The sequence below is a fragment of the Tamandua tetradactyla genome, chromosome 14, assembly GCF_023851605.1.
Source record: "Tamandua tetradactyla isolate mTamTet1 chromosome 14, mTamTet1.pri, whole genome shotgun sequence".
Taxonomy (NCBI): Eukaryota; Metazoa; Chordata; class Mammalia; order Pilosa; family Myrmecophagidae; genus Tamandua; species Tamandua tetradactyla.
In genome coordinates, this window is record NC_135340.1 from 48,076,749 (window position 1) to 48,090,086 (window position 13,338).

Sequence of the window (13,338 nt, forward strand, 5' to 3'; positions counted from 1 at the left end):
GCTAGTGCAAACAGCCTAGCACACCCATCTCCAAATGGAGGCTGGGAGACCTCAGGAGTACACAGACAGGGAGACAGGGACTAGGAAGTAAGCTAAACCACGTTCTCTGAACATGCTACCCTCATGTGTGCTGTCCCTGCCCTGCAACCTGCAACTCACCCCACATCCCACGCACCTGAACCCCATCACCTGCCCCCATGCACCGTACTCAGAGCACTCTGCCCTGACTCCCCACCCTCTCCCTGCGCATTCCTGCCCCAACCCCCCACCCCATGTACACACCTGTCCCAGCCCGACCCACGTCTCCCATACAAGCACACAGTATCACCTGGGCCCTCTGGAGAGCCATGCACCCACCCAGCCCCTCCTCCCCCCTCCCCCCTACCCCCGCCGCCCTGCAGGCAGTTGCCTGCACATCCAGGCAATAGCCACTCATCTTCACACCCTGGCCACATCTGCCCCCAGCCCATACAGTTTCACAACCATGCCCCACTCATTCCCAACTCTGTGCATGTGTACATCACTGTAAGGACGTCCCAGATATGTGCATGCACACCTGTGTACCCAAGCCACTACCCCATCTCTGGGCAAGCACTGAGCTGTGCATCCAGGCCACACCCATCCCCAAACAGATGCAACCCCAGCCGGCTGCCCTGAGCTCTGTGCACACACACACTAAGGCTCTGCCCCCTAGACCCACCCACACCAGGGCCAAGCCCCACCCCACAGACCCAGGCACGCTTACAGCCACATCCGCACTGCTGGGCACCCATGCATCCGTAGACTGATCTCTTGACCCCTGCACCCCAACCCCCTACTTCACACACATGCACATCTTTGCCCTACCCTCTGGCACAGGCACCCTGTTCCCATACCTGGTAGGTGCTCACGTGTGCACGGTGCTACAAAGAGACCCCCGCACACATGTGCACTTCTGCCCCAAACTTCTCATACACACCTGCACACCTGTGCCAAGGCCCCACCCACCCCTGACCCACATCCTGCAACTCCCATGACCTGTGCTCTGTCATTACACACTCGCACATTAGCATCCCAGGCCCCCAGAACCACTCTACCTGAGCAAGGACACACCTGCTCTCTGCCTTCCCTGTGCCCTAACCTCTGTCACCAACCCCACACCTTGATTCCAATGACCCCCATGCTCCACACGCCTGCCCACATCTTGCCTGCACACCAGCCCCCATGCATCAGTTCAGCGCCCCCATCCACCTTCCACTGCGCCCTACTGGTGTCCCCCACACCATGCCCTGCTCCTGCACTTCAATGTCTGCCTGAGCTGCAGTCCCCCACCCATGGCCTCCACATGGCACCTCCACAACCCCACACCCCACACTTACAGACACCAGCATAGAGTCCCTGACCCATGCTTCTATCTGCGCTGCAACCCATCACTGCACTGCTGTACCCCGCATCCTGCTCCACAACCATTCCACATATACAAAGCATCAGTCCACTAAAGGAAATCAACTTCCAAAGTCACCCTAACAAGATACTCAGAAGTCTCAAATGCAACAGATCACTAAGCATATCATGATGCAGACAGATACAGCCCAGCCTAGTGACCAAATTAAAACACCAGAGGAGACACAGACTTTGGAACAACTAATCAAAGATGCTCATATAACTATACTAAATAAAATCAATGGGATGGGGGGGAGCATGGTTGCTCAGCAGGCACAGCTCTTGCCTGCCATGCTGGAGACCTGGGTTCAATTCCCAGTGCCTGCCCCCCCACACACACACAAATCAATGGATGGCTAAAAAGACACTAGTAGAGCATAAAGAGAAATCTGAAAGAATAGAAAATTAGCAGATATCACAGAGATTAAAGATGCAGTAGATCAAACAAAAATATAGTACAGATACACAACAGCAGATCTGAAGGGGCAGAAGAAAGAATAAGTGAACTAGAGGACAGGGCAACTGATTTTGAACACACAAAAGACCAAATGGCAAAAAAAGATAGGAAAATTTGAATTTGACCTCAGGAAAATGATGGACAAGACAAAGTGCACAAATATAAGAATTATCAGTGTCCAAGAAGAGAAGAGTAAAGGGCTAGGAAAATTAGTTGAAGAAATAATGGGGGAAAACTTCCTAATCCTTATAAAGGACATAAATATGCAAATCAAAGAGTTTCAAAGAACTCCAAATAGAATAAATTAAAATAGGCCTTCCCTAAGACACATACTAATCAGTCTGTCAAATGTTGAAGAGAAGCAGAAAATCCTGAAAGCAGCAAGAAAAAAACAATCCACTACATACAAAGGAAACTACATAAGACTGAGTTCAGACTACTCAACTGGCATTATGGAGGCAAGAAGGCAGTGGTATGATATATTTAAGATCCTGAAAGAGAAAGACTTCCAGTCAAGAATTCCTTTCCCAGCCAAACTGTCCTTCAAAACTGAGGAAGAGATTAAAATTTTCAAAGAAAAACAAATGCTGAAAAAATCTGTCAACAAGACACCGGCCCTACAAGAAATACTAAAAGGGAGTTCTGCTGGCCAAAAAAAGGCAGGAGAGGAAGGTCTGGCAGAGGGCACAGAATTGAAAAGTACCAGTAAAGGTAATTTAAAGGATAAAAAGAGAAAGAGGGAAAAGAATATATAGATCTGACAAATAAAATCCAAAGGATAAGATGGTGGATTCAAGAAATGCTTTTACAGTAATAACATTGAATGTTAACAGACTAAACTTACCACTTAAAAGATACAGATTGGCAGAATGGATTAAAAAATATAATCCAGCTATATGCTGCTCACAAGAGACTCATTTTAAAAACAAGGATACAAATAGACTCAAAGTGAAAGGATGGAAAAAAGATGTTCCACACAAGCTGTAACCAAAATAAAGCAGGAGTAGCTATATTAATATCAAATAGTATTTGTTGGATGGGCAGATAAATGAAGTAAAGTCTGAAATGTTATCTTTTCTGTGAAGCTTTCCTCAACCCTCCTTGTTGATAAAAACCACTTCTTCCTCCACTTCATTTTGTAAATAACTCAACTATAGTTTTATCGTTCCATATTATAATTATTTGATCACTTGCCTATTTTTCCTGCCCACTGAGGTAGAACGTTTAAGAAGAAGGATTTGTGCCTGGTTTGTTTTCATAGCTCAACACACTTAAATTGCTTTCCAAGCAGTTAGGACATTGGCCCTAACAAAAATGTAATGTCTCAAAAACATTACAGTAATTACTACTGGCTTAATTTCCCCAAATTACCAATCATTCTCTAACCCAACAGAAAATCCTTGCCTCATTCCCAATTATTCTGTGATAGCCTCATTTCCTCATTTTGCCCCTATGGGCATCACACAAGCTCAACCATCTCCATATTCGTACCCTTAAGAAAATTGAATCTGACCTTTTTTTTCATGGGTCAGGGACTTCTAAATAAATATGTAAGTTTGGCCTTCTGATCCAAATGCTTACTGTACATCTCTACTTGATTAATGATCTAGTAAACTCTTATTGTATATCTAAACAGATCTCTTCTTTCTCCCTGAGTTTTTCCCTTTCCTTGGGGTCTCAAACACTACTACCTCCAGGAATATCGTGCCCTCTTCCAAATCCTCTAGTCTCAAGTAGAACAGAAACTCTTTCTGCTCTCCACTTAGCACACCTATGATGCATATATTTTCTCCAAATAAACAACTGAAAGAGAAAAAGGAAATAAAGATACAATCGCATAAAAAAAGTGAGGTCACAAAGTTCAGATCTCTGATTATCTTAAACTAAATTTTAAGTTCTCCACCTCAATCACTTAATAAATAATTAAAATTATTTTCTGTCCTGGTATGCCAGCTGTTGGAAATTAAATTTAAAAAAGAAGATAAACCTAAGTCCAAATTCTCCACTCTAGCTAGAAAACCCATTCCCCCACCTACTTGCCTATATTTCAACATCCATTTCAAACAGCACTTTTCTGAGTGAGGCCCTCCCCAATATTCTTTCCTTGGGCAAATGTAATCATTTTAAATCCAATTTTCAACGCATTCCCTCACACCTCAAAACAGGCACTTATCACACTGAACTACAGTGAGTACTTTATGTCTCTAAAAACCTCCTTCCACAAATTGAATTCCCAAAGACAAGGATCACATTTCATTGATTTGCAGTCTAGACTCCTCCTTTGCAGTCTAGAGGAGTCCAAAACAGTACCCGGCAAATATTAAGACATTAATCATGATCCAAGACTGGTGAGGACCTTCACTTCTCACACTGCATCTTAATGGTCCTGGTACATATGTTTATTAATTCACTTGTTCTTTCATTCAACAAATACTCATCACATGACACATGACAAGTACACTGCTAGTACTGGGAGTACAATGGGGAATAAACTAGTTATGGTCCCTTTACAGTTCACAATCTAATAAGTGGAACAATAATAAATAGTATAGGCTTACTAGTAATATTCTCTAGAACAAATTACCCCGTCCTACAGTTTTAAATATCATCTATAGGTCAATAATTTCCAAATTTATATTCATGCCCAAATCTTGCCAAAGTGCTCTAGGCTCACATTCAACCATCGCCTTCACATTTGCAATTGAATGTCTACTAGGCATCTCAGACTTAACGTGGACAAAACAGAGCTCTTGCTGTTTCCAATAAATCTTCTCCTCCCCATTCCAGTAAATGTGAAAATCATTCATCCAGCTGTCCAACCTAGTCTCGATTTGTTTCTTTCCCCCATCCTACCCAATCAATCAACATCAAATACTACTGCTCTAAGTTCAGACTGTCATCTCAGAGAGGGCTTTCTGACTACTCAATTCAATCATAAGGCCACACACTCCAGTCATCATCACAACATCTTGTTTCATTTTCCTTACAGCATTTATTACTGTCTCAAACTATTATTCAGTTTCCAACTCATGTCTCTAAAATGTAAGGTCCACAATAACAGGAACCTAATAAACAACTTTTACCACATACAAAAAATGCAGGTATAAGGGGAAAAGGAGATCTTTTCTAGTTCAAATTGTCAGGAATAGTCTCATGAAAGAAGTAGTACTAAAAGCATGAGAATGAACTAATCAAATAAAGGTGGGGAAAAATGAGGATTCCAAGTACAGGGAATAATGCTGAAAGACCAGAAGATGAAAGATCATGGCACAATCAAACAATGCAGTCCAATAGGCTAAGGTACAAAGTTAGAAAGGGAGAGTGGAAACAGAGGAAACTGAAGATCTAAGCACAGGGCAGATCACAGAACACTTTGAAGGATTCCAGTCATTATCCTAAAGACAATCAGGACTCTAAACATTTTAAGGAGGCAAGTGATATGAGCAGATTTGCACTTATATAAAATCACTCTGAATAGCAACACGATGAATGGGTTGGAGGAGAGCAAGAGAAAAAAAGGAAACATTTGAGGGTGCTTTGGTCCAGGCAGGAAACCATGGCAGCCTGGTTTAGGGTAACAGCAGTAAAGATGTAAAGAAGAAGACAGAGTTACAAGATATTTAGAATTTAGAAACGTGAGGGACAAGGGGGCAAAAAAGGGACTCAAAATGATTCCTAGGCTTCTCAGCAAATCTGCTAAAACAAAGAAGAGAGAAGACAGAAGCAGGTGGGGGGAATTCTTACCCAGGTCCCACCACAACTAATAAGGTTTAGGAATACTGCTGCAGGATGCAAAATTGCTTCCCTATTCAAAGACAACCATGGCTCACAATGTAACACAATAAACACGTTAGAGATGAACACTCTCAGATGACAGAACTAGCAACTTCCTAGATGGATCTATTTGGGACAGGTGTCTTCTCAGATTATTGCCACTCCGCTCTAAAATCAGGTTACTCTACGATCAGGAAAAAGCTTATTCTTCTCTCAAGAGTCAGTCCAGAAGCATCCCTGCTGCGAAGCTTTCCTGCCTATCCCAGCCAGACAGGGGTGTTCCTTCTCTGAATCCATTGCTCCTGCGGCCAACTTGAAAACAGCAAAGTTCACACAGTAGTATTCCTTTCAAGTGTCTGTTTTCCCCGAACCACGAACTCCTTCAGGGCAGGATGGCCTCTTTTACCTTGATATCTACAGCACCTAGCATATGGCTGGCAGACAGCCCACACTCAGTAAAGACTCGAGTGAATGAACTGATGAGCCAATTAATGCTTTCTGGATGCTCCCGGTCCCGAGAAAAATACCCAATTCCACGTTCCGGCCTCACCCCCTCATACACACATCAGACTCGCCCCGAACTCGCCTGCGTTACGAACTCGGCGTTGATCTGGGACACCGTAGGGGCCACGATTTTCTTGGGCTGCGCAGGGGCCGTCATGGCAGCACTCTCACTCCTCTAGGAGGAAACAAAAGAACGGCCCCGGCAAGGCTGAGCCCCGCACACTTCCAAACCAGTCGCTGCCTAATACCGAGATGAGGGAGTCCACCAGCCCGGAGAGCCTCACTCTTCACGGTTCCGCTGGGAACGCGTACAGCAGCCCGTTCGTTCCCCCGGAAGCGGAATCGAATGGGACCGGAAGTCTATGCAGGCGTTGGGTCTAGAGCTTGGACGACTTCAGCATCCGCCCCCTAACGGGTAACAGAGAGAAGACACCCTGCAAGTCGGATTGTAGTCACCGAGACCGGACTGGTGATGTAGTGGTTGTGGGTAGTGTTGGGGTGGGAGTTCCCACTTGCTAGCCGAACAGGCACGGGTGCAGTGGTGTTTTTCAGCCCTGAAGAGAGCTGCAGTGGGGAAAACAGACCGGGAATGTGGACTAGGTTTGTTTGCGTTCGTTTTAATTAGTCTGTTGGCTTGGTTTTAAGTATTTGTTTTTAGCAGCTTTTATGGAGCATAAATTGACATACAATAAACTATATATATTAAAAGTTTAAAATTTGGTGCCTTTTGATATGTGCATACATACGTGAAGTCATCACCTCAATTAAGAAAATGAACATACCCAAGACCCCTAACGGTTTCTTCCTGTCCTTTAGCATTTCCTCCCTTCTGTCATTTACGCCCACCTATTACAAGGCAATCTCTGATCTGCCTTCTGCCACTACCAAGTGTAGAATAATATACTTCTTTTAGAATTTTATATAAATGAAATCATACAGTATATATCCTTTACATCTTGCTTTTTCACTGTGAAGGTTAAGTTCATTTGTTAACTTGGCCAAATTATGGTGTCCAGTTGTTTGGTCAAGCAAGCACTGCCCTGATTGTTACTGTGAGGCTATTTCATGAATTTAAATAATAAGTAAATTGTTTGCATTTCTGGATGATTACATCTATAATCTTCTAATTGCCATCAACAATGAGAGAAATCTCACCCAATCAATTGAAGACCTTAAAAGAAGTGATGATTTCAGCAGTCAGAAGAAAGAATTTCCATCTCTACTTCAGCCGAGATACTTCTGGAGAATTCATTGAAAACCTTCATCAAAATTTCCAACTCATGGCCTGCACTACAGTATTTTGACTTGACTAGCCCCACAGTTGTGTGACTGTTGTGTGAGACAGTTTTACATATATATATATATGTGTATATCCTATCCCTTCACTTCTGTTTTCCTAGAGAATCCTAATACAGTCAGTCTGCATAACTTTGAGATTCATCCATGTTGTTGCAATTACTAGTAGTCCATTCTTTTTTATTGCTGACTATTATTCCATTGTAGGGATATACCACAGTTTATCAGTTCATCTGTTGATGGATATTTGGATTGTTCCAGTTTGGAGTCATTACAAATAAAGCTGCTATATGTAAGAATTTATAGGTAAGTATTAATGTGAACCTCTGTTTCCTTTTCCCTTTAGTAAATAACTGGGAGTGGAATGGCTAGGTCATATGACAGTTGTGTTTAACTTTTTAAGAAACTGCTAGTTTTCCAAAGTGTCCATACCATTTAACTTCCACACTTAAAGCATATGAGAATGCTCCATCAACACTTAATGTGGTCAGACTTTTTAATTTTAGCCATCCTAATAGGTGTATAATAACATCTCATTGTGACTTTTACATTTCTCTAATGACTAATGATTTTAAGCATGGTTTCATGTGCTTATGTGTGATCTTAGTTTGTCAAGTTGCTATGACAAATAACGCATAATTGATTTTATTGCCATTTATTGCTAGGAATTTATTGCCTTAGGAATTCAGAGACTAGAAGTCCAGAATCACAGCTTTGGCGAGACCACGCCTTCTCCCTAAAGCTGTAACATTCTGGTGCTAGCTTGCTGCAGTCTTTGGGGTTTCTGGATTGCCTTCACATGTTCATCTCTTTCTCCTTGTTTCTGATCTTGTGGTTTCTGCTGACTTACAGCTTCTGGCTCCTCCTAGGTTTCTCTGACCTCTCTTTATAAGGCCTCCAGTAATAGGGAGTAAAACCCAAACTGATTCAGTTGGACCACACATTAAAAATAATATCTTCAAAAGGTCCTATTTACAATGGATTCACACATACACACAGGGATGCAGATAAGTTTAAGAACGTCTTTTGTCAGGGTATGTAATTCAATCTTTTGCCACCCATATATCTTCTTTGGGGATATGTTTGTTCATATTTTTTGACCATTTTCCAATTGGATTGTTTGTTTTCTTATCATTGAGTACTGGGAATTAATTGTGTATTCTGGATACAAGTCCTTTATCAGATAGGGATTTGCAAATATTTCCTCCTGATGTGTGGCTTTTCTTAAGAGTGTCTTTTAAAGAAAATTCTTAACTCTTATGAACTCAAAATTTTTTTTTCTTTTACATATTGTGCTTTTGGTGTTTGAGAAACCCTATCTTTGCTTAACCCAAGTTCACAAAGATTTTTTCCTGTATTCTAGTTTTATAATTATAGGTTTTATGTTTAGGTCTATGATCCCTTTTGAGTTAATTTTTTATATGGTGTTTAATTTGATTTTGACACTAATTGCTATGTGACCATGTGACTTAAACTTACTCTTATGGAAGAGAGCTATTTCAAGGATTGGGTTAAATGTGTTTAAGGCCCTTTCAACTTCCAAAAAATTATATAAATAAAGGTAAGTGTTGAAAAGAGGCTCTAGCAGTCTTAGACATACAATGCACTGTATAGGGTTTGCTAGAATATTGAGCCATAATGTGGAAATTATTCCCAGGAAACTTGCCATTAAGAGTTTCCTCTACATGGTTTAGCAAGGAGGCACCTGCATGTCCTACACCTGTCTGCACACTGAACTTCTTCAGTCCATCAGGCTTGTCAGCCTGTCCTGGGTCAGGTGTTCTAAGTTCTAGAGGCCAAGCTGACCAGGATGAATCCCAAACCACTTAGTTCACGGACAGATGGAGGAGATATGTAAAGCATGGTTTCTTCCCTTCAGCCTATTGGGGAGATAATTCACATGTATGAAAGAAAAAAAAAAAAGGTTTCCTCTATTAGTCATTGACATTTTGTGACTCCCATTTATGCAGCATTTAGAAAATAAAGGAACACTTTTCCAAGTCCAATGAGGCTTCATACAGTTTTTTCATAGTAACTAGCAGTTGTTAGTCAAGCCCATTAAGTGTTGTTAATCAGTCTATAACTCTTGTGAGGCTAAAAATGTCTAATATAGATTGGACATGAAGGACAATGTGTTATAGTAAGAACACAGATTCTGAAGCTGGGTGGGTCTGAGTTCACATGCCAGCTGTGCCATTTATTAGTCTATGAAATATTGGGACAAATAATGTAATATTTAATCTTTTTGAAGTTCAGTTCCCCTGGTATAACACCCAGCTTATAATACTCATTTTTCAGCTATAGGGAGAAATTAAAGCAAATGTGTCCAGAGTGCCTGGCATGGATGGGTGCTGAATATATAGTAATTCCTTTTTGGTTTGTTGGTTTGTTGATTAGTAGGTTGGTTTACTTTTTTTGTAATCTGGTGGCTATTTGATGTCATGAAATTTATAACTATGGCATGAAGTATAACTAAATATCCATGATGTAAATTTATTTTTTCTAATCACATCCAGCAACTTTTAATTTTAGTCATTCTAGTAGGTGTGTAATAGTATCTCATTGCAGATTTAATTTGCATTACCCTAATGTTCTAGTTTGCTAGCTGCCAGAATGCAATATACCAGACACAGAATGGCCTTTAAAAAGGGGAATTTAATAAGTAGGTAGTTTACAGTTCTAAGGCTGAGAAAATGTACCAATTAAAACAAGTCTATAAAAATGTCCAATAAAAGGCATCCAGGGAAAGACACCTTGGTTCAAGAAGGCTGATGAAGTTCAGGGTTTCTCTCTCAAGTGAGAACGCACATGGCAAACACATCCAGGGCTTCTCTCTCATCTAGAAGGGCACATGGCAAACACAGAATCATCTGCTAGCTTCTTCTCCTGGCTTCCTGTTTCATGAAGCTCCCCGGGAGGCGTGTTCCTTCTTCATCGCCAAAGGTTGCTGGCTGGTGGACTCTGCTTCTCATGGCTATGTTGTTCTGCTCTGCTCTCTCTGAATCTCCTTCATTCTCCAAAATGTTTCCTCTTTTATAGGACTCCAGAAAACTTACCAAGACCCACCCGAATGGGTGGAGACATGTCATCACCTAATCCAGTTTAACAACCACTCTTGATTAAATCACATCTCCAGGGAGATGATCTGATTACAGTTTCAAACATACAGTATTGAATAAGGATTATTCTACCTTTATGAAATGGGATTTTGATTAAAACATGGCTTTTCTAGGGTACATACATCCTTTCAAACCAGCATAATGACTAATGATGGTGAGTCTTTTTCCCTTTGTGCTTTTGCCATCCATATATCTTCTTTGGGATGTATCTGTTCAGACTGCTTTTGCCTATTTTTAGTTGGATTGCTTGTTTTCTTATTATTGAGATTGAATGTACACTGTTACAATTCCCAAATCCATAAATAAATTAAACATGTATCTCCCGCAAATCTGCCCTAGAACAACACAATCAAGAAATTGGTAACACTGTTGCCTATAGAAAGAAGGAAATTGGGAGGGAGGATAGGAACAGGGGGTGATTTATTTTACATTTTATATCCTTTGGTAACTTTTGAATTTTGTGACATAGATGAGCTTTTAAAGACCAAAGTAATGAAAGAAAAAACAAGAAAGTACCTGTAGATATGGAGATTAAATGTGTAATCCTTTTTTACCCTCTACAGGCTACTGTGTAAAGTTCATCTATAGAGCTAGAAATGAAATTTGCACAAATGGTCACAACTTTAAGTGCAATAGATTTTGCATATATAATATCTGTGGGCGTTTTATTTCCAAATATAGTGTCCATTAAACAGGTAAAATAAGATTTTCTAAATTACTTTTATAAGTCTTGAAAGATAAATAAGATTATGACAAGCACAAACAGTGGAGACAATATTAATAATATAGTTACAGAAAAGATAACACCATAGAAACAGGACATGCTGGGAGAATGTTAGGCGTGAGCAATAAGGCTTAACATATCAAAAGCCTTGAAAGCTAATGAAACTATTTATTATGGAGGGCAATGGGAAACCATTGATTGGAAATCTAGTTTAGAAGATGATTTTTCAGTGGAATGTTAGATGGATTGGAGTCATTAACATGGGAATAGGAATACCAACTGGAAGACTACTATAAATCTGAGGCAAAAGTAAAAAGGCCTAAATTTGAGTGCTGGCAGTAAAAATGAAGAGGAAGGAATAAATGTGGAAGACACTGAAAAGATAAAGAGAAATTCATCCTAAGTAATTAAAAGAATAATTGCTCTTTAAAGCACAGAGAGAAGATAGAGGGTAGAGCAGGTTTTTAAAGAAAGATGATTCCTGTTATGGACTGAATTTGTCCCCCCAAAAGACATGTTCAAATCCTAACCCCTGGTCCTGTGAATGTGACCTTATGTGGAAATAGGGTCTTTGAAGGTTTTGTTGATTAAGATGAATCCAAACTGGATTAGGGTGGTCCCTAATCTAATACAACTGGCATCGTTATAAGAAAGGCAGAATTGGACACAGAGACAGACATAGGGGGAGAACACTATGTAACAACTGAGGCAGAGATTGAAGCCCAAGGATTGCTGGCAATCACTTGAAAAGCCAGGAGAGAGGCACAGAACAGATTCTTTCCTATAGATTTCAGAGGGGGTATGGCCCTACTGGTAATTTGATTTTGGACCTCTAGCTCTCAGAATTGTGAGACAATAAATTTTTGTTGTTTTAAACCATTCAGTTTGATACTTTGTTAGGGGAAACCTAGAAAACGGATACAATACCATTACATATGGAAATAGTCTGAGGTAGCAAGAGGAGATTTAGGTGATGATAAGCAGTTTACATGCCAGTTCATATATATATATTTCATAACTTATCTTGTGATTTTCTGGCCAAAGGCATTGTGGTAGTTAGATTCAGTTGTCAACTTGGCCAGGTGAAGGTGCCTAGTTACGTTGCTGTGGACATGAGCCAATGATTTGTGAACCTCATCTGTTGCTCATTACATCTGCAGTCAGCTAGGAGGTATGCCCGCTGCAATGAATGATGTTTGATTTAATTGGCTGGTGCTTAAATGAGAGAGGTCAACATAGCACAGCCCAAGCAGCTCAGCATACCTCATGTCAGCACTCGCAGCTCAGCCCAGGCCTTTGAAGATGCAGAAAGAAAACACCCTGGGGAAAGTTGTTAGAACCCAGAGGCCTGGAGAGAAGACCAGCAGAGATTACCCTGAGCCTTCCCACGTAAGAAGGAACCTCAGCTGAAAGTTAGCTGCCTTTCCTCTGAAGAACTAATGAAATACATCCCCTTTTATTAAAAGCCAATCCATCTCTTGCATTCTGGCAGATAGCAAACTAGAACAGGCATTAAGGATATTTAGCCAATAATCTCCAGATCATATGTAGCTTTCTAGTGCTCTAACTATATGAATATGAATAATATCTAGGGGTTAATGGCCAATAGAGTATCATCTCTCCCCTTCTTTCTCTCCCTGTTTCTCTTGATCTTTTTTTCATAGCATTTCTATTTGCTAAGTTAACTGGTGAGTTTTGACGTTCATAAAACTGTAATATATGTACTTTGTGCTTTTCCCTTTATTTTACAAGATTTCCATAATCTGTTTTGCAAATAACAAAAAGATCAAGGAAAGAAACCAAGGCATCAAGAACAAAGAGTTTCCAAAGAGGGTAGTTAACAGTGTCAAATGCTTCAAAGAAATCCAAAAGGAAAAAACCTTCAAAAAGACCATGAGATTTGTCAACTAGAATACCATTGGTGGCCATCGTTTATTGAGATTTTTGAATAAAAATTTTTTTCAAATTGGCTTAAATAATAAGAAAAGGCATAGGTGTAAATAAATGAAAAGTCAAATGTCGTTAGATTAAGGTACAGTTTG

At 40.6% G+C, this 13,338-nt stretch overlaps 1 protein-coding gene and 1 long non-coding RNA gene across 2 annotated transcripts in view; one reads left to right on the plus strand and one right to left on the minus strand.

The window, feature by feature from the left end:
- The window catches only part of AQR (aquarius intron-binding spliceosomal factor), a 129,204-nt gene extending 122,715 nt beyond the window's left edge, over window positions 1-6,489 (minus strand). The window contains exon 1 of the mRNA XM_077127386.1: window positions 6,240-6,489. Coding sequence (XP_076983501.1) covers window positions 6,240-6,314 — 75 coding nt within the window. The 5' untranslated portion in view covers window positions 6,315-6,489. The remainder of the gene's footprint in view (window positions 1-6,239) is intronic.
- A 29-nt stretch (window positions 6,490-6,518) lies between these two features.
- LOC143655875 (uncharacterized) lies at window positions 6,519-13,266 on the plus strand. Its single transcript, XR_013162322.1, has 3 exons — window positions 6,519-6,757; window positions 7,661-7,759; window positions 13,049-13,266. It is a non-coding gene; the product is annotated as an uncharacterized LOC143655875 (long non-coding RNA).
- Window positions 13,267-13,338: the final 72 nt, after the last annotated feature.